Here is a 22,482-nt window from a genome sequence, read left to right on the forward strand (position 1 = left end):
AAGTGATGAATGAGATGCTGAAGTGATGATGTGATGAAGTGATGAAGTGATGAAGTGATGAAGTGATGAATGAGATGCTGAAGTGATGAAGTGATGAATGAGATGCTGAAGTGATGAAGTGATGAAGTGATGAATGAGATGCTGAAGTGATGAAGTGATGAAGTGATGATGTGATGAAGTGATGAAGTGATGAAGTGATGAAGTGATGATGTGATGAAGTGATGAAGTGATGAAGTGATGAAGTGATGAATGAGATGATGAAGTGATGAAGTGATGAATGAGATGCTGAAGTGATGAAGTGATGATGTGATGAAGTGATGATGTGATGAAGTGATGAAGTGATGAAGTGATGAAGTGATGAAGTGATGAAGTGATGAATGAGATGATGAAGTGATGAAGTGATGAATGAGATGCTGAAGTGATGAAGTGATGATGTGATGAAGTGATGATGTGATGAATGAGATGCTGAAGTGATGAAGTGATGAATGAGATGCTGAAGTGATGATGTGATGAAGTGATGAAGTGATGAAGTGATGAAGTGATGAATGAGATGCTGAAGTGATGAAGTGATGAAGTGATGAATGAGATGCTGAAGTGATGAAGTGATGAATGAGATGCTGAAGTGATGAAGTGATGAAGTGATGAAGTGATGAAGTGATGAATGAGATGCTGAAGTGATGAAGTGATGAATGAGATGCTGAAGTGATGAAGTGATGAAGTGATGAAGTGATGAAGTGATGAATGAGATGCTGAAGTGATGAAGTGATGAAGTGATGAAGTGATGAAGTGATGAAGTGATGAATGAGATGCTGAAGTGATGAAGTGATGAATGAGATGCTGAAGTGATGAAGTGATGAAGTGATGAATGAGATGCTGAAGTGATGATGTGATGAAGTGATGAATGAGATGCTGAAGTGATGATGTGATGAAGTGATGAAGTGATGAAGTGATGAAGTGATGAATGAGATGCTGAAGTGATGAAGTGATGAAGTGATGAAGTGATGAAGTGATGAATGAGATGCTGAAGTGATGAAGTGATGAATGAGATGCTGAAGTGATGAAGTGATGAAGTGATGATGTGATGAAGTGATGAAGTGATGAATGAGATGCTGAAGTGATGAAGTGATGAATGAGATGCTGAAGTGATGATGTGATGAAGTGATGAAGTGATGAAGTGATGAAGTGATGAATGAGATGCTGAAGTGATGAAGTGATGAAGTGATGAATGAGATGCTGAAGTGATGAAGTGATGAATGAGATGCTGAAGTGATGAAGTGATGAAGTGATGATGTGATGAAGTGATGAAGTGATGAATGAGATGCTGAAGTGATGAAGTGATGATGTGATGAAGTGATGAAGTGATGAAGTGATGAATGAGATGCTGAAGTGATGAAGTGATGAATGAGATGCTGAAGTGATGATGTGATGAAGTGATGAAGTGATGAAGTGATGAAGTGATGAATGAGATGCTGAAGTGATGAAGTGATGAATGAGATGCTGAAGTGATGATGTGATGAAGTGATGAAGTGATGAAGTGATGAAGTGATGAATGAGATGCTGAAGTGATGAAGTGATGAAGTGATGAATGAGATGCTGAAGTGATGAAGTGATGAATGAGATGCTGAAGTGATGAAGTGATGAAGTGATGAAGTGATGAATGAGATGCTGAAGTGATGAAGTGATGAAGTGATGAAGTGATGAAGTGATGAATGAGATGCTGAAGTGATGAAGTGATGAAGTGATGAAGTGATGAATGAGATGCTGAAGTGATGAATGAGATGCTGAAGTGATGAAGTGATGAAGTGATGAAGTGATGAAGTGATGAAGTGATGAATGAGATGCTGAAGTGATGAAGTGATGAATGAGATGCTGAAGTGATGAAGTGATGAAGTGATGAATGAGATGCTGAAGTGATGATGTGATGAAGTGATGAATGAGATGCTGAAGTGATGATGTGATGAAGTGATGAAGTGATGAAGTGATGAAGTGATGAATGAGATGCTGAAGTGATGAAGTGATGAAGTGATGAAGTGATGAAGTGATGAATGAGATGCTGAAGTGATGAAGTGATGAATGAGATGCTGAAGTGATGAAGTGATGAAGTGATGAATGAGATGCTGAAGTGATGAAGTGATGAAGTGATGAAGTGATGAATGAGATGCTGAAGTGATGATGTGATGAAGTGATGAAGTGATGAATGAGATGCTGAAGTGATGAAGTGATGAATGAGATGCTGATGTGATGAAGTGATGAATGAGATGCTGAAGTGATGAAGTGATGAAGTGATGAAGTGATGAAGTGATGAATGAGATGCTGAAGTGATGAAGTGATGAATGAGATGCTGATGTGATGAAGTGATGAAGTGATGAATGAGATGAATGAGATGCTGAAGTGCTGATGTGATGAAGTGATGAAGTGATGAAGTGATGAATGAGATGCTGAAGTGCTGATGTGATGAAGTGATGAAGTGATGAATGAGATGCTGAAGTGATGAAGTGATGAATGAGATGCTGAAGTGATGAAGTGATGAAGTGCTGAAGTGCTGAAGTGATGAAGTGATGAATGAGATGCTGAAGTGATGAATGAGATGAAGTGATGAATGAGATGCTGAAGTGATGATGTGATGAAGTGATGAAGTGATGAATGAGATGCTGAAGTGATGAAGTGATGATGTGATGAAGTGATGAATGAGATGCTGAAGTGATGATGTGATGAAGTGATGAAGTGATGAAGTGATGAAGTGATGAATGAGATGCTGAAGTGATGAATGAGATGCTGAAGTGATGAATGAGATGAAGTGATGAATGAGATGCTGAAGTGATGAAGTGATGAAGTGATGAAGTGATGAAGTGATGAATGAGATGCTGAAGTGATGAAGTGATGAATGAGATGCTGAAGTGATGAAGTGATGAAGTGATGAATGAGATGCTGAAGTGATGAAGTGATGAATGAGATGCTGAAGTGATGAAGTGATGAAGTGATGAATGAGATGCTGAAGTGATGAAGTGATGAAGTGATGATGTGATGAATGAGATGCTGAAGTGATGAAGTGATGAATGAGATGCTGAAGTGATGAAGTGATGAAGTGATGAATGAGATGCTGAAGTGATGAAGTGCTAATGTGATGCTGAAGTGATGAAGTGATGAAGTGATGAAGTGATGAAGTGATGAAGTGATGAATGAGATGATGAAGTGATGATGTGATGATGTGATGAAGTGATGAATGAGATGCTGAAGTAATGATGTGATGAATGAGATGCTGAAGTGATGATGTGATAAATGAGATGCTGAAGTGATGAAGTGATGAATGAGATGCTGAAGTGATGAAGTGATGAAGTGATGAATGAGATGCTGAAGTGATGAAGTGATGAAGTGATGAAGTGATGAATGAGATGCTGAAGTGATGAAGTGATGAATGAGATGCTGAAGTGATGAAGTGATGAAGTGATGAATGAGATGCTGAAGTGATGATGTGATGGATGAGATGCTAATGTGATGCTGACATGATGATGTGATGATGTGATGAAGTGATGAATGAGATGCTGAAGTGATGAATGAGATGCTGAAGTGATGAAGTGATGAATGAGATGCTGAAGTGATGAATGAGATGCTGAAGTGATGAAGTGATGAAGTGATGAATGAAGTGCTGAAGTGATGAATGAGATGCTGAAGTGATGAAGTGATGAAGTGATGAATGAGATGCTGAAGTGATGAAGTGATGAAGTGATGAATGAGATGCTGAAGTGATGATGTGATGGATGAGATGCTAATGTGATGCTGACATGATGATGTGATGATGTGATGAAGTGATGAATGAGATGCTGAAGTGATGAATGAGATGCTGAAGTGATGAATGAGATGCTGAAGTGCTGAAGTGATGATGTGATGAATGAGATGCTGAAGTGCTGAAGTGATGATGTGATGAATGAGATGCTGAAGTGATGAAGTGATGATGTGATGAATGAGATGCTGAAGTGATGATGTGATGAAGTGATGAAGTGATGAATGAGATGCTGAAGTGATGAAGTGATGAAGTGATGAATGAGATGCTGAAGTGATGAAGTGATGAATGAGATGCTGAAGTGATGAAGTGATGAATGAGATGCTGAAGTGATGAAGTGATGAAGTGATGAAGTGATGAATGAGATGCTGAAGTGATGAAGTGATGAAGTGATGAAGTGATGAAGTGATGAAGTGATGAATGAGATGCTGAAGTGATGAAGTGATGAAGTGATGAAGTGATGAAGTGATGAAGTGATGAATGAGATGCTGAAGTGATGAAGTGATGATGTGATGAATGAGATGCTGAAGTGATGAAGTGATGAAGTGATGAATGAGATGCTGAAGTGATGAAGTGATGAAGTGATGAATGAGATGCTGAAGTGATGAATGAGATGCTGATGTGATGAAGTGATGAAGTGATGAATGAGATGCTGAAATGATGAATGAGATGCTGATGTGATGAAGTGATGAAGTGATGAATGAGATGCTGATGTGATGAAGTGATGAAGTGATGAATGAGATGCTGAAATGATGAAGTGATGAATGAGATGCTGAAGTGATGAAGTGATGAAGTGATGAAGTGATGAAGTGATGAATGAGATGCTGAAGTGATGAAGTGATGAAGTGCTGATGTGATGAAGTGATGAAGTGATGAATGAGATGCTGATGTGATGAATGAGATGATGAAGTGATGATGTGATGAAGTGATGAAGTGATGAATGAGATGCTGAAGTGATGAATGAGATGATGAAGTGATGATGTGATGAAGTGATGAAGTGATGAATGAGATGCTGAAGTGATGAAGTGATGAAGTGATGAAGTGCTGATGTGATGAAGTGATGAAGTGATGAATGAGATGCTGAAGTGATGATGTGATGAAGTGATGAATGAGATGCTGAAGTGATGAAGTGATGAATGAGATGCTGAAGTGATGATGTGATGAAGTGATGAAGTGATGAATGAGATGCTGAAGTGATGAAGTGATGAATGAGATGCTGAAGTGATGATGTGATGAAGTGATGAAGTGATGAATGAGATGCTGAAGTGATGAATGAGATGAAGTGATGAATGAGATGCTGAAGTGATGAAGTGATGATGTGATGAATGAGATGCTGAAGTGATGAAGTGATGAATGAGATGCTGAAGTGATGATGTGATGAAGTGATGAATGAGATGCTGAAGTGATGAAGTGATGAATGAGATGCTGAAGTGATGAAGTGATGAATGAGATGCTGAAGTGATGAAGTGATGAATGAGATGCTGAAGTGATGATGTGATGAAGTGATGAAGTGATGAATGAGATGCTGAAGTGATGAATGAGATGCTGAAGTGATGAAGTGATGATGTGATGAATGAGATGCTGAAGTGATGAAGTGATGAATGAGATGCTGAAGTGATGAAGTGATGAATGAGATGCTGAAGTGCTGAAGTGATGAAGTGATGAATGAGATGCTGAAGTGATGAAGTGATGAATGAGATGCTGAAGTGATGAAGTGATGAATGAGATGCTGAAGTGATGAAGTGCTGAAGTGATGAATGAGATGCTGAAGTGATGAATGAGATGCTGAAGTGCTGAAGTGTGAGTGTTGAATCAGGCTCAGTAAAAATGGCAGCTTACAGAAATGAGATCTAATGAGATCAGCTTGCAGAAATGAGATCTAATGTGTTGGGATTAAGGCTAAATCATGGCATGTGGCTTTGATTTGTGTCATGGGATAATACGGGGTGGGGTGTAGTGATGGTGTCTTTTGGGTCGTTCTCTCAGCAGACAGGATGTGGTCATCACATGCTGTTAGTAAACGCGACTCTAGCCTTGCACATGCTTTATTATCCTCTTTATTCTGTTGAGTTTCTTAGCAGCAGCACCAGTGACAGTGGGCAGCTGTGGCTGCTAGATTGGGAGCATCCACTTCTGAAACAGCAGGATCTCACACACCTCACACACCACAGATCTCACACACCACACACCACACACACCTCACACACCACAGATCTCACACACCACACACCACACACACCTCACACACCACAGATCTCACACACCACACACACCTCACACACCACACATCTCACACACCACATATCTATCTCACACACCACAGATCTCTCACACCATCTCACACACCACAGATCTCACACACCACAGATCTATCTTGCACACCACAGATCTCACACAACACAGATCTACCTCACACACCACAGACCTCACACACCATCTCACACACCACAGATCTCACACACCACAGATCTAGCTCACACACCACAGATCTCACACACCACCTCCCACCACAGATCTCTCACACCACCTCACACACCACAGATCTCTCACACCACAGATCTCACACACCACCTCCCACCACAGATCTCTCACACCACCTCACACACCACAGATCTCTCACACCACCTCACACAACAGATCTCTCACACCACAGATCTCTCACACCACCTCACACACCACAGATCTCTCACACCACAGATCTCACACACCAGCATCCAAATCTGCAACAGCAGGAGCTTAAGCAGCTCTCATCCACCACCTCACACACCAGCATGTCAATGACAGACATAAAGCTGTTTCATACAGTTGCTTTTCTGAACTGTGTGTGTGCTAATGAAAAGCCAGCTTCCCTCAGTATATGTAGATGCAGCTGTAGCAATATTGCCCACTGGTGCTCAGTATAGATAGATGCAGCTATAGCAATATTGCCCACTGGACTAGTGCTTCTTCAAAGCCTCTTTAGGACAGCGGGATTAAACATCACTTCCCTCAACAGCTGACTGACCCTCCCCATCCCAGAGAATACAATACAGACGCTTAAGTGTGTGTGTGTGTGTGTGTGTGTGTTGAGTCGTGCATCTTTTCTGTGTACATAGTTAATCTTCACCTAGACTTCCCTGGTCATAGAGGATTTCACATCTATAAACACAGAGGAGGAGGTCTAGACGCAACAGATGTGAAGCTAAACAGTTTATGAGGAAGACAGTGAGAGACACACACACACACACACGCACGCACACACACACACACACACACACACGCACACATGCACGCACGCACACACACAGCTCAGAGGGGTGACACACTTGGTCTCGTCTCACTGGTCACTGCTGGTTACACTCCATATTGTCTGCACACAGGTGAAGGACAGGTAAGCACAGGTGATGGAGATCATAGAGGAACACAGGTAGCACAGGTGATGGAGGGTGTGACAAAAAGGAGATCATAGAGGAACACAGGTAGCACAGGTGAACATTGGTAGAGTCGGCAGGTATGTGTGAAGGCATTGGGGTTGGTAGAGTAGCCAGGTATGTGTGAAGGCGTTGGGAGAGTAGTCAGGTATGTGTGAAGGCGTTGGGAGAGTAGCCAGGTACTGTATGTGTGAAGGCGTTGGGGTTGGTGGTAGAGTTGGCAGGTATGTATGAAGGCGTTGGGGTTGGTGGTAGAGTTGGCAGGTATGTGTGAAGGCGTTGGGGTTGGTGGTAGAGTAGGCAGGTATGTGTGAAGGCGTTGGGGTTGGTGGTAGAGTTGGCAGGTATGTGTGAAGGCGTTGGGGTTGGTGGTAGAGTAGGCAGGTATGTGTGAAGGCGTTGGGGTTGGTGGTAGAGTAGGCAGGTATGTGTGAAGGCGTTGGGGTTGGGAGAGTAGCCAAGTACTGTATGTGTGAAGGCGTTGGGGTTGGTGGTGTAGCCAGGTATGTGTAAAGGCGTTGGGGTTGGTGGTGTAGCCAGGTATGTGTGAAGGCGTTGGGGTTGGTGGTGTAGCCAGGTATGTGTGAAGGCGTTGGGGTTGGGAGAGTAGCCAGGTACTGTATATGTGAAGGCATTGGGGTTGGTGGTAGAGTAGCCAGGTATGTGTGAAGGCGTTGGGGTTGGTAGAGTAGGCAGGTATGTGTGAAGGCGTTGGGGTTGATTTCAGCCGATTCCTGGCAGCACCAGACAGGCAGCGGGATGAGAAGTAGGTTAGGGTGTCACCTTACAAGCCTGAATCATCTCCCTCCCCAAAATCCCCTGTGACCCAGATAAGCATGACACAGCACACTCACCGCCACACACACAATAGGCCTGCTGGACACATCTGTGTGTGTGTGTGTGTGTTTGTGTTTTTTTCATAATGTACCCATAATCTGGATTATAATCCAGTGGTCGGAGAGTCCAGCCAGAAGAAGTCTACATTTTAACGCACGTGGAGAGGACAAGGGCCAGCCTCTCAGTCCAGCTGCCTGGGGATCACAATGACCAGTGGCAGGAGTAACACAGTGACCAGTGGCAGCAGTAACAACAACAATGACCAGTGGCAGGAGAAACGCAGTGACCAGTGGCAGGGAGATCATAATGACCAGTGACAGGGAGATCATAATGACCAGTGACCAGTGGCAGATGTAACAATGACCAATGACAGGGAGATCAAAATGACCAGTGGCAGGGAGATCACAATGACCAGTGACAGGGAGATCACAATGACCAGTGACAGGGAGATCACAATGACCAGTGACCAGTGACAGGGAGATCACAATGACCAGTGACCAGTGGCAGGGAGATCGCAATGACCAGTGATCAGTGGCAGGGAGATCACAATGACCAGTGGCAGGAGTAACAAAAACAGCGGATTTCCTATTGTTTGCTATGGTTTGGCAGTAGAGCGGTACACAGTGCTATTCTTATGATAATATTATATGCTAGCAGAGAATGTGAGCAGAGAATTGATCTGTGTTGAACTTCAACCTTTGATACACATCAAAACCATATAATACCATAACTCTATACACATCTGCAAAACCATAAAATACCACAACTCTATACCACATCTGCAAAACCATAAAATACCATAACTCTATACACATCATAAAATACCATAACTTTATACTAGTGCTGTCAGTTAAATGCGATATTAACGGCGTTAACGTAAACCTATTTTAACGACCTTTTTTATCGCGAGATTAACGTTCTTTTTGGTGTAACAAACTTTGTAGTTTTTTCACATGCTGTTGCAACAACTAGTAACGTTAGAACAACTACAAAACCACACCGGATCTAGCTAGACCGGAAACTAAACAATATGCACTGACGAATGGAACTGCACGTACACGTCTTTTAGGTGAAAGATGAGTGATATAAAGGAAATCTATGCTGCTGCATCAAAGTGGGGAGCGAAAAGGGCTTATAGTAAACTTACTAAATCTTGAAACAAACATGAATAAAAGGCACAAAATAAGGTTGGTGTAAGAGTTATCTGTGTGTTTATGGGATTAATGTGACCATGTTCCTATGTTTTGCTCTTTCCAGTTTTCTAACAGGAGTGTCATGAATGTATTGATAGGCACAGTCAAACTGCCCGTGGCTGACTATAATTAAGTTCAGCAAGCTTAACTTTACATGTCATAACATCAACTAAACATAAGTCACACATTCATTCTATCACTTGTAATATGAACGTAGCCCGTTTCCTACAACTAGGTGAGATAATTGGCTATGTTATACTGAAGTTCCACAGTTAGCTAGCTAGCAAGCTAAACCGTTTTGCATGGGATATTATTGTAAGTGTAGCTACATGCTAAATTTGTACAATACATGGGGTATTGCAAACGAATTAGGTTGGTAATGTACATCGTTTTGACATGAGTAAGTACCATAAACATAATTCTTCATAACTGCCGTGTTAGTAAAATGATTGAATGTCCTGTGAATTAATAACTAGATGTAACGTCAACGTGTGATTACTAGCTGTCTTTCCCATGATATAATGTTAACATGTTTTCCGCTGAAATGGGGCGTGATGCAGATTAAATGTATCTTTATGATGATGCGCCGTTAGTAGGCTAAAGGCATGCTGCACAACTTGGTTGGGCTTACGAGCTGGTCAAAGAGTAGTAATCTAGCTGACGCATTAGTTGTGTGCCACCAAAGATTTTTTCATCTTCACTTGTTCTGTTATCAACATTCCTCTTTGGCTGCTACTATTTGCGATGCGAATGCTTTCGACATTCATTTACATAAGATTCCATTCTTTTCAATACAACTCCGCACACCAGCATCCCACTTTGCCATGTAAATCACGATTCAGTTATATTTGGTCGAAGCTGCTCCATAAAATACATCGTTCATCCAGTGTTTGCCTGTTAAAAACTTCGGCGTTGATGTGTGTGGCAAGTGACAGTGCACCATAGACTGTACGCCTATAAAATGTCAATGCACTCATGTTGAAAAGTTCCTTATTTTCAACTGAACTCAAAGATAATGAATATAGTATGAATATAATATTTTCTGTTTGTTATGCCCTTTATAATGTGTGTAGGCCTACATTTTGTGCACGCACTTCTACGGTAGCATTTATTTCATTTTATATCAGCTATTTCTGAAAAATATATTGTGTTGCCTCAGGTCTGCTGCATATCTTTTGAAATTTGATTTGAAATAATCAAACAGACCTACGTCTTAAAGTTCAGTTAATAAAGTAACTTGCTTTGCTTTCATTTGAATCCCAATCAAGATACACAATAATTACTTTATTGTTAATATGGACTCCTGGAAAGTTCAGAAATGCAAAATAGTAGAATTTTAATCATATGATAAAATATGTGATTAATCGTGATTAACTATAGGAATTCAGCGATTAATCGTGATTAAAAATTTTAATCGTTTGACAGCACTACTTTATACACATCTGCAAAACCATAAAATACCATAACTCTATACCACATCTGCAAAACCATAAAATACCATAACTCTATACCACATCTGCAAAATCATATAATACCATAACTCCATACCACATCAAAACCATAAAATACCATAACTCCATACACATCTGCAAAACCATAAAATACCATAACTCCATACACATCTGCAAAACCATAAAATACCACAACTCTATACACATCTGCAAAACCATAAAATACCATAACTCCATACACATCTGCAAAACCATAAAATACCATAACTCCATACACATCTGCAAAACCATAAAATACCACAACTCTATACACATCTGCAAAACCATAAAATACCATAACTCCATACACATCTGCAAAACCATAAAATACCATAACTCCATACACATCTGCAAAACCATATAATACCACAACTCTATACCACATCTGCAAAATCATACACTAATTCTCAGCCTTTGATTTTTTAATTTCATAAAAAAAAAAATATTTTGCAAGTGTCTCTTCCTCTGTGCTACATTGCCTTCAATTTCTGTTGTTGACAAGGGGTGTGTGTGTGTGTATGTGTGCGTGTGCGTGTGTGCGTGTGTGTGTGTGTGTGTGTATGTGTGCGTGTGTGTATTGTGTGTATATGTGATGTGTGTGTGTGTGCGCGTGTGCGTGTCTGTGTGTGTGTGTGTGTGTGTGCGCGTGTGTGTGTGTTAATGTTGGTTAATCCCTATGCTATGCTGAAAGGGCAGTATAATCAGGTAGGACGCGGCAGTGGTGACTTGTGGGTGGTGATTAGAGTGAGGAGAGTATTAGTCCCGCGCTGAAGTCCCTCTGTGTGTGTGTTTAGAGTGGGGAGAGTATTAGTCCCGCGCTGAAGTCCCTCTGTGTGTGTGTTTAGAGTGGGGAGAGTATTAGTCCCGCGCTGAAGTCCCTGTGTGTGTGTGTGTGTTTAGAGTGAGGAGAGTATTAGTCCCGCGCTGAAGTCCCTGTGTGTGTGTGTGTGTGTGTGTGTGTGTGTGTGTATGTGGGTGTGTTTGTGTGTGTAGAGTGGGGAGATTATTAGTCCCGCGCTGAAGTCCGTGTGTGTGTGTGTGTGTGTGTGTGTATGCTTAGAGTGGGAAATGATTAAATTCTCATAAATTCGGAACTGTGCTGCACAAGCCCTGAGGGCCACTGGAAAACACCACAATCCACTTTACACACCTCCCTCAAACGACCATTTAACGTGTGTGTGTGTGTGAGTGTGTGTGTGTGTAATCATATCTGTGTATGTTAGCATGGGTGAGTGTTTCTCTCTATCTCTTCACCTTTGCCTTTGTGTGTGAGTGTGTGTGTGTGTGTGTGAGAGAGTGTGTGTATGTGTGTGTGTGTTCATATTCGTATGTGTATTAAGGCCACTCTGAGTTTTTACTCGGCTTTGTCTATCCTGTGTATTGAGTGGAGAGAAGTTTTTGACATGAACTGACTCCAACACAGACACACACACCACACACACACACACACACACACACACACACACAGAGGACCCATGATGACAGAGGGATTAACACAAATTCTCAGATACTCGAGCTCTGACCCATGAGTTCTCTCCCAACAACACAGCACAAATACACAGCACAGATACACAGCACAGACACACAGCACAAACACACAGCACAAATACACAGCACAGACACATAGCACAGACACACAGCACACACACACAGCACAGACACACAACATAAATACACAGCACAGACACACACCATACACACACAACACAAATACACAGCACACACACACACACAGCACAAATAGCCTACACAGCACAGACACACAGCACAGACACACAGCACAGACACACAGCACAAATACACAGCACAGACACACACACAACACAAATACACAGTAAACACACACACAGCACAAATACACAGCACAGACACACAGCACACACAAACAGCACAGACACACAGCACAAATACACAGCACAGACACACTGCCCAGCGAAAAGACCAACGCTCTCTTCTAACAACACAACACAAAACTGCAGTTTTTCTAAATTACAGTGCAGTACCATCATGTGTTCATGTCCAAAATATAATATTTGTGTGAATTGCATGTGAAATGAATTTAATTCCTCCAAAACTGCAGTAAATAAGAGTTACTAAGAGAAGCTAGCATCCATATGTTTTAGTTCCCTGCAGGGCTCTCAAGTTTTGAAGTTTGCAAGGAGTGAGACTTTGTTTCTCAGGGGGGAGGGGGCGTGGCATTGGCACAGTACCACGCCCCCTCCCCTCTGATCGAAGTACATGAAAATCCTATGTCTGCTTGAACTACTCGTGGCGCCACGCCCCCTCCCCCCGATCAACAGACCCACCCTCCCCATGTCCCATCGACCCAGCTTCATGAGAGAGCACAAATTCCATTATTTCAAACACACTGTTTTATTTATTCTAGAACCCTATAGTAAATAATAATAAATAATAATAACATAAATCATAATAATAATTTCACCCAAATGGGCCCTTTGAACAGCAGTGGCTCATTCTGCTCTAAACAAACAGAAAACAACCAAATGAGAAAAAGCACATTTAGCCCCAAAATGGTCTCTTGAACAGTGGTGGTTCTGTCTGTGTGTGTGTGTGTGTGTGTGTGTGTGTGTTTATGAGTGATGTTGTGTGTTGTAAGTGTTTGTGGGAGATTTTGATGCCTTGATGACTGATACTGGGGGCTCCCATTTGAAGCACTGTGGTTCAATGTCAGCCATTTTCACAGTCATGAGGCCATCCTTAAAAATATTCTTGTTTGCAGTAACAGCCAAAATTTTTTTTTAAAAAATGGGTCGGTAGGTACAGTAGGTCAATATTTTTTTTTTCAAGATTCAAAGTGAAAAAAAAGTAACATTTTGGTCATGGTGATTACGTAGGTATGAATTTAAACAAATGTGCATATTGTGACGTAACTGACTGGGTCCTCAACCCGTGCCTTCAGGCGCATCACTGCAAACCTCAATCTGATGCAGGTTATGTAGACCAGCCTTTCTCAAACTTCTTTGACCTGAGGCCCAGTCATGGCAGACTTTGGGGTCATAGGGCCCATCTACACGTACCCAACCCCACTCCCTCCAAATCAAATTGTCATTATCATTATCACAATCATTATTATGCCTATATTATTATACATGCACTTTCACTTAAATGTTTTGTGACATGCACATCAGAGGACTGCTTTACTAATGTAAGATATAATTATTAGTTTCATTGCTTTTGCATGGTTGCATGATGCTTGCATAAGAACAGAAATACTTCTCAAAACAGCAACAATTATATGGGTGCTCTTGTTTTGGGATGTTTCCCTCATGCAACCATCATAATAAGCTCAATGCGTGAGACTTGAGAGGTCTGTTGCAGCACCTCGGATTGGGGGGTAAGCGCACTAGCCAGGGCCAGACCTCTCAAGTCTCACGCATTGAGCGTGAGACACACGCATTTCAATGACTTCACACGGTCACACATGGCATTTCTCACTCCGAGAAATTATTAACTTGCCCGCACAGACATTTCTAAGGGCTATATTTTACAAACTTGTCACACAACGTTGCTGTCTGTGCGCTCATTCAGCTCAGAGAGTTGCTGTTCAGTTACTAACCTATCGGCCAATCAGAAAATAGGATTTCTCAACCAATCAGGAAATAGTTTTGTTTTGATGTGGGTCCGTAGCGTGGAGACCATAGACATAATATACATAGACGCCGCATCGACCGCTGCTCCCTACTAGCGCTGACGAGATTTGGAGCCGCCATCTTGGACCGGTCATCCACTCCACTCAGTGTAATCTGTTTGGCCGGTGCAATGAGCTGTCAGCACACTTAATTAATCATATCTCACTGAATACCGAACAGATTTTCACGCGTTTTTTTTTGCTGCAAAGGTCATACATGTAGCTATGATACAGGCCACATTGTTCGAAAATACAAAATACAACCAATAGTACGGTAATGTTAAATCTTACTTGTGAAAAGTAAATCCCCCGAGTATGGTCCGCCGATTTGAGCAGGAACATGCTGCACAGTGCTGTCATCTTGTGTTTTCTGCTGCAACGCAATGAGGAGTATGACCGGTCCAAGATGGCGGCCGCATTTCTTGTTTCCAGCAGCCAATGCGGCGTCTATGTATATTATGTCTATGGTGGAGACTGCTGATCCGCGGAGTCGTAGACATGGCCGTATACCATAGAGGACACCGAGGTCATGTCCTCGGTATTTTTTTCTTCAAGTTTCGTTTAATTTATTAAGTAGGCCTAGCCGACGAGACAATTATCTTTGCATCAACCGTCACGGAGTGTGTCCTAAACTAATTAACGAACGCAACGCAGCTCACATAGTTTAAAAATAAACTTCAAAATAAACTTGACGTCTTGTTAATTTCTGCCAGTAGGCTAATCTTAATTCACCTGACCCGAACAAAGGCTGTCACAAAGTTAACGTTTTGGAAAGCCAGCAGAACAGACAGAGAAGGAGGGAAGGTGAGAAATGTAGGCCTAGGCTACCAATGAGATGCTAAATAATGAAAATGTATGTTGAAATTCAGTGGAGATGCAGTTAGCTAACCTGCATTGAAAACGAAGCTATATCAATGTTATATAGAATGGATAATGTTGTGAAGAATATTATCTCATGGCACAACTATTAGGCTACCCTTTGTCAAATTATATCAATTATTGTTCAGTAATTTAGAGACTTGTTGTTTTAAGAAATCCAACACAGGAGACAGGGGATAGAAATCAGGCAGTTGAGAAGAAAGAGGAGAAGAGGGAAATGATAGGTGAAGGGCCCTCCTAAGTGGGAGTCAAGATGTGACACTCACTGTGTCAGAAGGTAGCCTACAAGATCTGCAGCCTATGACCCTGCAAATTATGCAACATTTGCTACACTGATGTAGCCTGATGAGCCAGACCCACATTAAAATGTAGGGTCTGGACACTCACCGTTCGCAGTGCTCAGTCTGAGGGGCGGGATAATCAGTTGTCTTTCAAATTCCCTCTGCACGCAATAGGACAGCGGCTGCACTATGAGTCCCATGCGTTTCCCACCAGCGGAGCTAGTTAGCTAGTTCAAACGTTTGCCTACTTAATAAAAGCTTTACTCGTGTCACACTGTTCGCCAACACCAACATCCATCTTATTTGTTTTCAAGTAGCAGGGAAATCAAGCCAAACCGTTGCAACTCTGACATCAATCATTATGTTAAGCCCACCTAACGACTCTATACACGATTTCATTGGCCTGATTCAGTTTCGATTTCTGGAGCTCACAAGCCAACGAAGAGTTGCTAGACTAGCCCTGGCAGCAAATTATTTGCTGCCGCTAGGGGCGCGTCTAGATTTCTAGGCTAACACTGATGAGGAGAAGCAGCTCATTCTTAATAACAGATGGAGCAGGGTCCAGTATAAATATCCAAAGCCAATTTGGGAAAAGGCTCAGATGGTGCATCTAAAAAAAATAATATCGTAGAAAAGTGTGTTGGTTCAAGTTATAAACAAAACATGTTATAATCTGAACAAATATATGGTTGTTGGCAAAATGGGGGGGGGGGGCAACATTTCTAGCGACGCCCCTGACCTCGGTATTTGAAAAATCCTGGCTACGGCCTTGGTCGTGGAGTGAAATTAGGCCCGGTGCTTCGTCTGATAATTTGCTGCGCAGTTGATCAAGATACCGCGGAGCGAAAACAAACGTTCCTGCTATCGATGTCATTAAACATGGAGCCATACAATAAAGTGGTGGTATAAGCGTTCATTTAATGCAGGCGTCTGCGCGAGAGAAACTGAAACAAATCGATAACGTTCGTATCAAAGCTCCGCTTCAACCTGTTGAATGCTATTTAATTGTTTAACGACACTTAATAGAACAACGTTGATTTTTGGAACTTCCATAGAAACAGAACAGAGACTGTATAATACACTGTATAGCACCGTATTGTATAGTCAAATTTGATTATAACGTGGCCAAAAGCTATTGTAGCCTTCTTTATATCTGTTAAAGATCAACAGATCAGTGTCATCAGATCAATGTGTTTCCTGAATCCTTACATTCAGGCATTCAAATCAAACTTCATTAAAAAACATGTTTTTTTTTTCTCCATTTCCTACCAATGTATGATGGTTGCATGAGGGAAACATCCCAAAACAAGAGCACCCATATAATTGTTGCTGTTTTGAGCGGGCAAGTTAATAATTTCTCGGAGTGAGAAATGCCATGTGTGACCGTGTGAAGTCATTGAAATACGTGTGTTTCACGCTCAATGCGTGAGACTTGAGAGGTCTGGCCCTGGCTAGTGCGCTTACCCCCCAATCCGAGGTGCTGCAACAGACCTCTCAAGTCTCACGCATTGAGCTTATTATGATGGTTGCATGAGGGAAACATCCCAAAACAAGAGCACCCATATAATTGTTGCTGTTTTGAGAAGTATTTCTGTTCTTATGCAAGCATCATGCAACCATGCAAAAGCAATGAAACTAATAATTATAACTTACATTAGTAAAGCAGTCCTCTGATGTGCATGTCACAAAACATTTAAGTGAAAGTGCATGTATAATAATATAGGCATAATAATGATTGTGATAATGATAATGACAATTTGATTTGGAGGGAGTGGGGTTGGGTACGTGTAGATGGGCCCTATGACCCCAAAGTCTGCTATGACTGGGCCTCAGGTCAAAGAAGTTTGAGAAAGGCTGGTCTACATAACCTGCATCAGATTGAGGTTTGCAGTGATGCGCCTGAAGGCACTGGTTGAGGACCCAGTCAGTTACGTCACAATATGCACATTTGTTTAAATTCATACCTACGTAATCACCATGACCAAAATGTTACTTTTTTTTTACTTTGAATCTTGAAAAAAAAAAATATTGACCTACTGTACCTACCGACCCATTTTTTAAAAAAAAATTTTGGCTGTTACTGCAAACAAGAATATTTTTAAGGATGGCCTCATGACTGTGAAAATGGCTGACATTGAACCACAGTGCTTCAAATGGGAGCCCCCAGTATCAGTCATCAAGGCATCAAAATCTCCCACAAACACTTACAACACACAACATCACTCATAAACACACACACACACACACACACACACACACACAGACAGAACCACCACTGTTCAAGAGACCATTTTGGGGCTAAATGTGCTTTTTCTCATTTGGTTGTTTTCTGTTTGTTTAGAGCAGAATGAGCCACTGCTGTTCAAAGGGCCCATTTGGGTGAAATTATTATTATAATTTATGTTATTATTATTTATTATTATTTACTATAGGGTTCTAGAATAAATAAAACAGTGTGTTTGAAATAATGGAATTTGTGCTCTCTCATGAAGCTGGGTCGATGGGACATGGGGAGGGTGTGTCTGTTGATCGGGGGGGAGGGGGCGTGGCACCACGAGTAGTTCAAGCAGACGTAGGACTTTCATGTACTTCGATCAGGGGGGAGGGGGCGTGGTACTGTGCCAATGCCACGCCCCCTCCCCCCTGAGAAACAAAGTCCTCGCAAACTTCAAAACTTGAGAGCCCTGTGCTGCAAGTTGTGGGGAAATGAAGTCAAGGAAGTCAGCAAGCTAGCCAGTTAAGTTAAGAAGCTAGATAACAAAGTTAGCAAGCTAGTCAGTAAAGTTAGGAAGCTAGATAACAAAGTTAGGAAGCTAGTTGGGAAGCTTGATAAGAAAGTAAGCAAGCTAGCCAGTAAAGCTAGGAAGCTGGATGAGAAAGTTAGGAAACTAGTTATAGAGGTCAAGAAGCTAGCCCACAGGGTTATTAACAGGATGAAGCCGTCAGGAGGCTAGTTAGAGACCAGACCAAGCCCACAAAAAGCACAGAGTGGCTGTGCAGTGTTTAAAGAGTGTGATGTTGTTTCTAATGGCTGTGCATGCCTGTTTAAGCTGTATGTGCTGTTTCTAATGGCTGTGCATGCCTGTTTAAGCTGTGTGTGCTGTTTGTAATGACTGTGCATGCCTGTTTAAGCTGTGTGCTGTTTGTAATGGCTGTGCATGCCTATTTAAGCTGTGTGCTGTTTGTAATGGCTGTGCATGCCTGTTTAAGCTGTGTGTGTTGTTGTAAGCTGTGTGTGTTGTTTTAAGCTGTGTGTGTTGTTTCTAATGGCTATGCATCTCTGTTGACATTGTGTGTGTTGTTCCTCTGCAGGTTCAGCCATACCTGTGGGTATCGATGTTCAGGTTGAAAGCATCGACAGCATCTCTGAAGTCAACATGGTACAGCATACACCCTCTTACGTTCACACGATGCACAGCATTGCATGTTATTGCATGTTTATGTGTGTGTGATTATGTGTGTTTGTTTGTGTGTGTGTGTGCATAAATATTTTTCTGTGCATGTGTTTGCATGTGCGTGCATGTGTTTCTGTGTGCGTGTTTCTGTGTGTGTGTGTGTGTGTTTGTGTGCGTGAGTGTTTCTGTGTGTGTGTGTGTGTGTGTGTGTGTGTGTGTGTGTGTGTGTATGTGCATGCGTTCAGGACTTCACCATGACCCTGTACCTGAGGCACTATTGGCAGGACGACCGCCTGGCGTTCCCCTCCAGTAACAATAAGAGCCGCACGTTTGACGCCCGGCTGGTGAAGAAGATCTGGGTTCCGGACGTGTTCTTCGTCCACTCCAAACGTTCCTTCATCCACGACACCACGATGGAGAACATCATGCTGAGGGTCTATCCTGATGGGAACATCCTCTACAGTGTTAGGTAGGGATTTTTGTGTGTGTGTGGGTGTGTGTGTTTGTGTGTGTGTGTGTTTGTGTATGTGTGTTTGTGTGTGTGTGTGTTTGTGTATGTGTGTTTGTGTGTGTGTGTGTCTCAGTAGTTATGAGAGGTAGCATCATATTTGTTTTCAGTATCATCAAGATGGTATCAGATTTTGCTCTAGCGTTGCTTTAGTGTTGTTCTAGCGTTGCTCTAGCGTTTGCTCTAGCGTTGCTTTAGTGTTGTTCTAGCGTTGCTCTAGCGTTGCTCTAGTGTTGCTCTAGCGTTGCTTTAGCGTTGCTCTAGTGTTGTTCTAGTGGTGCTCTAATGTTGCTTTAGTGTTGCTCTAGCGTTGCTTTAGCGTTGTTCTAGCGTTGCTCTAGCGTTGCTCTAGTGTTGCTTTAGCGTTGGTCTAGCGTTGCATGAGGAGCCACTGTGTGCACTGTAGTCAAGTCCTCAAGTCTTCATTCATACGTTCATGCACTAGTTTGTGAACTCCAGTCACAGGGTGTGTGTTGATGTAGGGTTCGTGCTGTCGAGGCACGTCTGAGCTCGGTGACACAAGTCCCTACTCCTCAAAGACCAAACATTCAGACAGCTGCGTGAGTCAATTATGTTTCCAGGAATAAAAGAGTAAAGTTTGCTCCTCTCTGTTGACTCAACAGGCTCCCACATGCCAAACAACATGAGACAGCTGTCTTTCTTTGAGCACAGCTGGAAGAGGCCTAACTCCTAAAACCTACTGTTAGAACTAAACACAGTGAAGCAGCTTTTAGCTGCTATGCAGTTTAGCTCTGGAACCAACTTTCAGATAAGATCAAAGTTGCCCCAAATGTAGCAAGTTTCAAATCTAGAATTAAGACTAAACTTTTCTCAGATGCTCTCACGGGCCGTCACGGCATTAAAGTGACAGGCACTCAATTCGACTTGCACAGCACTACAGTGTAATGACATGAAAGAGAAGTTTATATAGTTTAAACAGTGCTGTGCAAAAGTTATGCTGAAATTGACTAAAGGGAGGAACAAAAAAAAAATATTTTGCCTTTTGTCTTAATGCCTTAATTAAAAAAAAAATTAGGACATCAATTATTTTTTAATGTATCATGTATCGTAAATAAATAAATGTTATTATATATAAATGTCTTAACTTATGCACAGCACTGTATATTCTAAATAGTAATAGTTTGTACAGTGGCCTACAGTGTACAGTTGTACAGTGGCTAATACTAATAATGTAAATGAAAAAGGTGAAAGAAAAACATGAATATTCCTGTTCAAGTACTGCAATAATCATGCTTTGTAAATGCTTGCTTGTGTTGATGGTTATTATGTCATAATTTGTAACTCAATCTGTCCATTTCTTTCACAAAATCCACCAGAAGTCACCATTTAAGGAGTCGTTTTTTCAAAACCTACCTACGATCAACAGCACCGCTACTGGAAAAAATTCTAGGGGAAACACTGCATATCGTGGGGAGTTTATTGTTTCGTTTTGGCAAGTAGCCGTGTAATAGTCAAGTCAAGTCAGTTTTATTTAGTATAGCGCATTTAACATGCACAAAGTGCAACCCAAAGCGCTCCACATACAAGACATTGACAAAAAACAAAAGACAACTAGATGTACCGCATAGCGGTACAAAATATGACCGCCGCTCAGTCCTGTACATACGTTCCGCGAAAATAAATCACACTTCAATTTGTCTCCATCTTTTACTCCATCCCCCACTCTTGAAACTTTTGTGTATGCTTGTTTGGCATGCCCTGAGTGTGTGTGCGGCTGCACAGAAAGTAGCCTACTGGTGCTGAAAAGATGAATAGATTGTAGAATAGCCAAAGAAGATGTAGCATTGTTATAAAACCTTTAAATTCTCTAAACAATCACAAGTAGGGCAGTTCATCACAGTTCATCCATTGCAACTGGATTGATGAAAGGTCACTTACACCTGTAGGCTACATTGTATTTGGGAAAAGCAAAAGGTATCAGCATAATGTTATTTATTTTTTATGTATTTATAAACAAAAACATCTCTGTCAGTTCCATGCCGTTTTCAACAGCTATCAAAAACAAAGGTCATTTTTGGATGGATGGATTTTTTGTGAATGTTTCTTCTTCGTTATTGTTAATGCACAAATTAAGTAACAGTAGTCTGAAACGAAATGCTGTTTTACATCTAACCAGTGGTGCAAATAACTGACATGTCCAAATGGGCCTTGATGAAATGCGTCGCTAGACTGTTCATACACATTTTAACGGGCCAAAGTTGAAGAGCTTTTGTCCGTTATTGTTCGTGCAAATATAGGCTGATTCATGTTCCCTTGCATTGTGTAACTGAGGTCCATGGCTAGTCTGGCTTTCATCAGACCAAGCTCAATCTTTTAAGAAATCAAAAAATAAATAGCGGGCAGATCAGGCTGGGTTCACCCAGCCTAGTCCATAGGCACCCGATATTGTTTAATTTTCCGATTGAGATATACACGCTCTGGCTATTCTAAATGCAAAAATGCATCAGGGAGTTATGACAAAACGGTAACTAACAAACTAGATCCTAATAGAAAGCTGTTAGCTTCCCTAAGCTACAGGTAGGATTAGGCCTATTTACAACATAAATTGTCAATAGGCTATGCTGGCGACACAAATAAAATCTCCTTTGGAAACCAATGGCTTACGCCTTACAGTATCAAGCGGACTTAAACTGCCATATCGTGGCGAAAAGTTGTAATAACATTCACGCAGCTCCATGAGTCAAGGAAAGCGCGAATGAAGTAGGCCTAGCCACTTCTAAATGGGACCCACTACACAGTAGCTTAAGGTGTGTTGCTAAAGCAGCCATAATGAAATGAAGGTGTCATTGTTTGGATACTTCACACACACGTGCTTTTTAATTTCACAGACTACAACACCAAGCTGTAATCAAAGCACATCGATTCCCCTCTCACACCCTGCACGCACTTAAAACAAAATAAACAGGCGTCTCAGTCTCACGCATGTATAGGCAAAACTGTATCAGACCGGTGTAACGTTGGTAAATCTTCCATTGCACAGAATGATTTTGTAGCACGTGCAATAAATGACAGTCGAAAGATACAAACAGTGCTGCTAT

The 22,482-nt window shown here is 41.7% G+C and overlaps 1 protein-coding gene across 2 annotated transcripts in view; it reads left to right on the forward strand.

Annotated features, from left to right (window-relative positions):
- Positions 1–22,482, forward strand: part of gabrr3a (gamma-aminobutyric acid type A receptor subunit rho3a) — a 41,145-nt gene that overhangs the window by 4,073 nt on the left and 14,590 nt on the right. For both annotated transcript variants that reach the window (XM_042093726.1, XM_042093727.1), the window contains exons 3-4: positions 18,833–18,900; positions 19,161–19,384. In XM_042093726.1, coding sequence (XP_041949660.1) covers positions 18,833–18,900; positions 19,161–19,384 — 292 coding nt within the window. The remainder of the gene's footprint in view (positions 1–18,832; positions 18,901–19,160; positions 19,385–22,482) is intronic.

The sequence above is a fragment of the Alosa sapidissima genome, chromosome 5, assembly GCF_018492685.1.
Source record: "Alosa sapidissima isolate fAloSap1 chromosome 5, fAloSap1.pri, whole genome shotgun sequence".
In the NCBI taxonomy this organism is placed as follows: Eukaryota; Metazoa; Chordata; class Actinopteri; order Clupeiformes; family Clupeidae; genus Alosa; species Alosa sapidissima.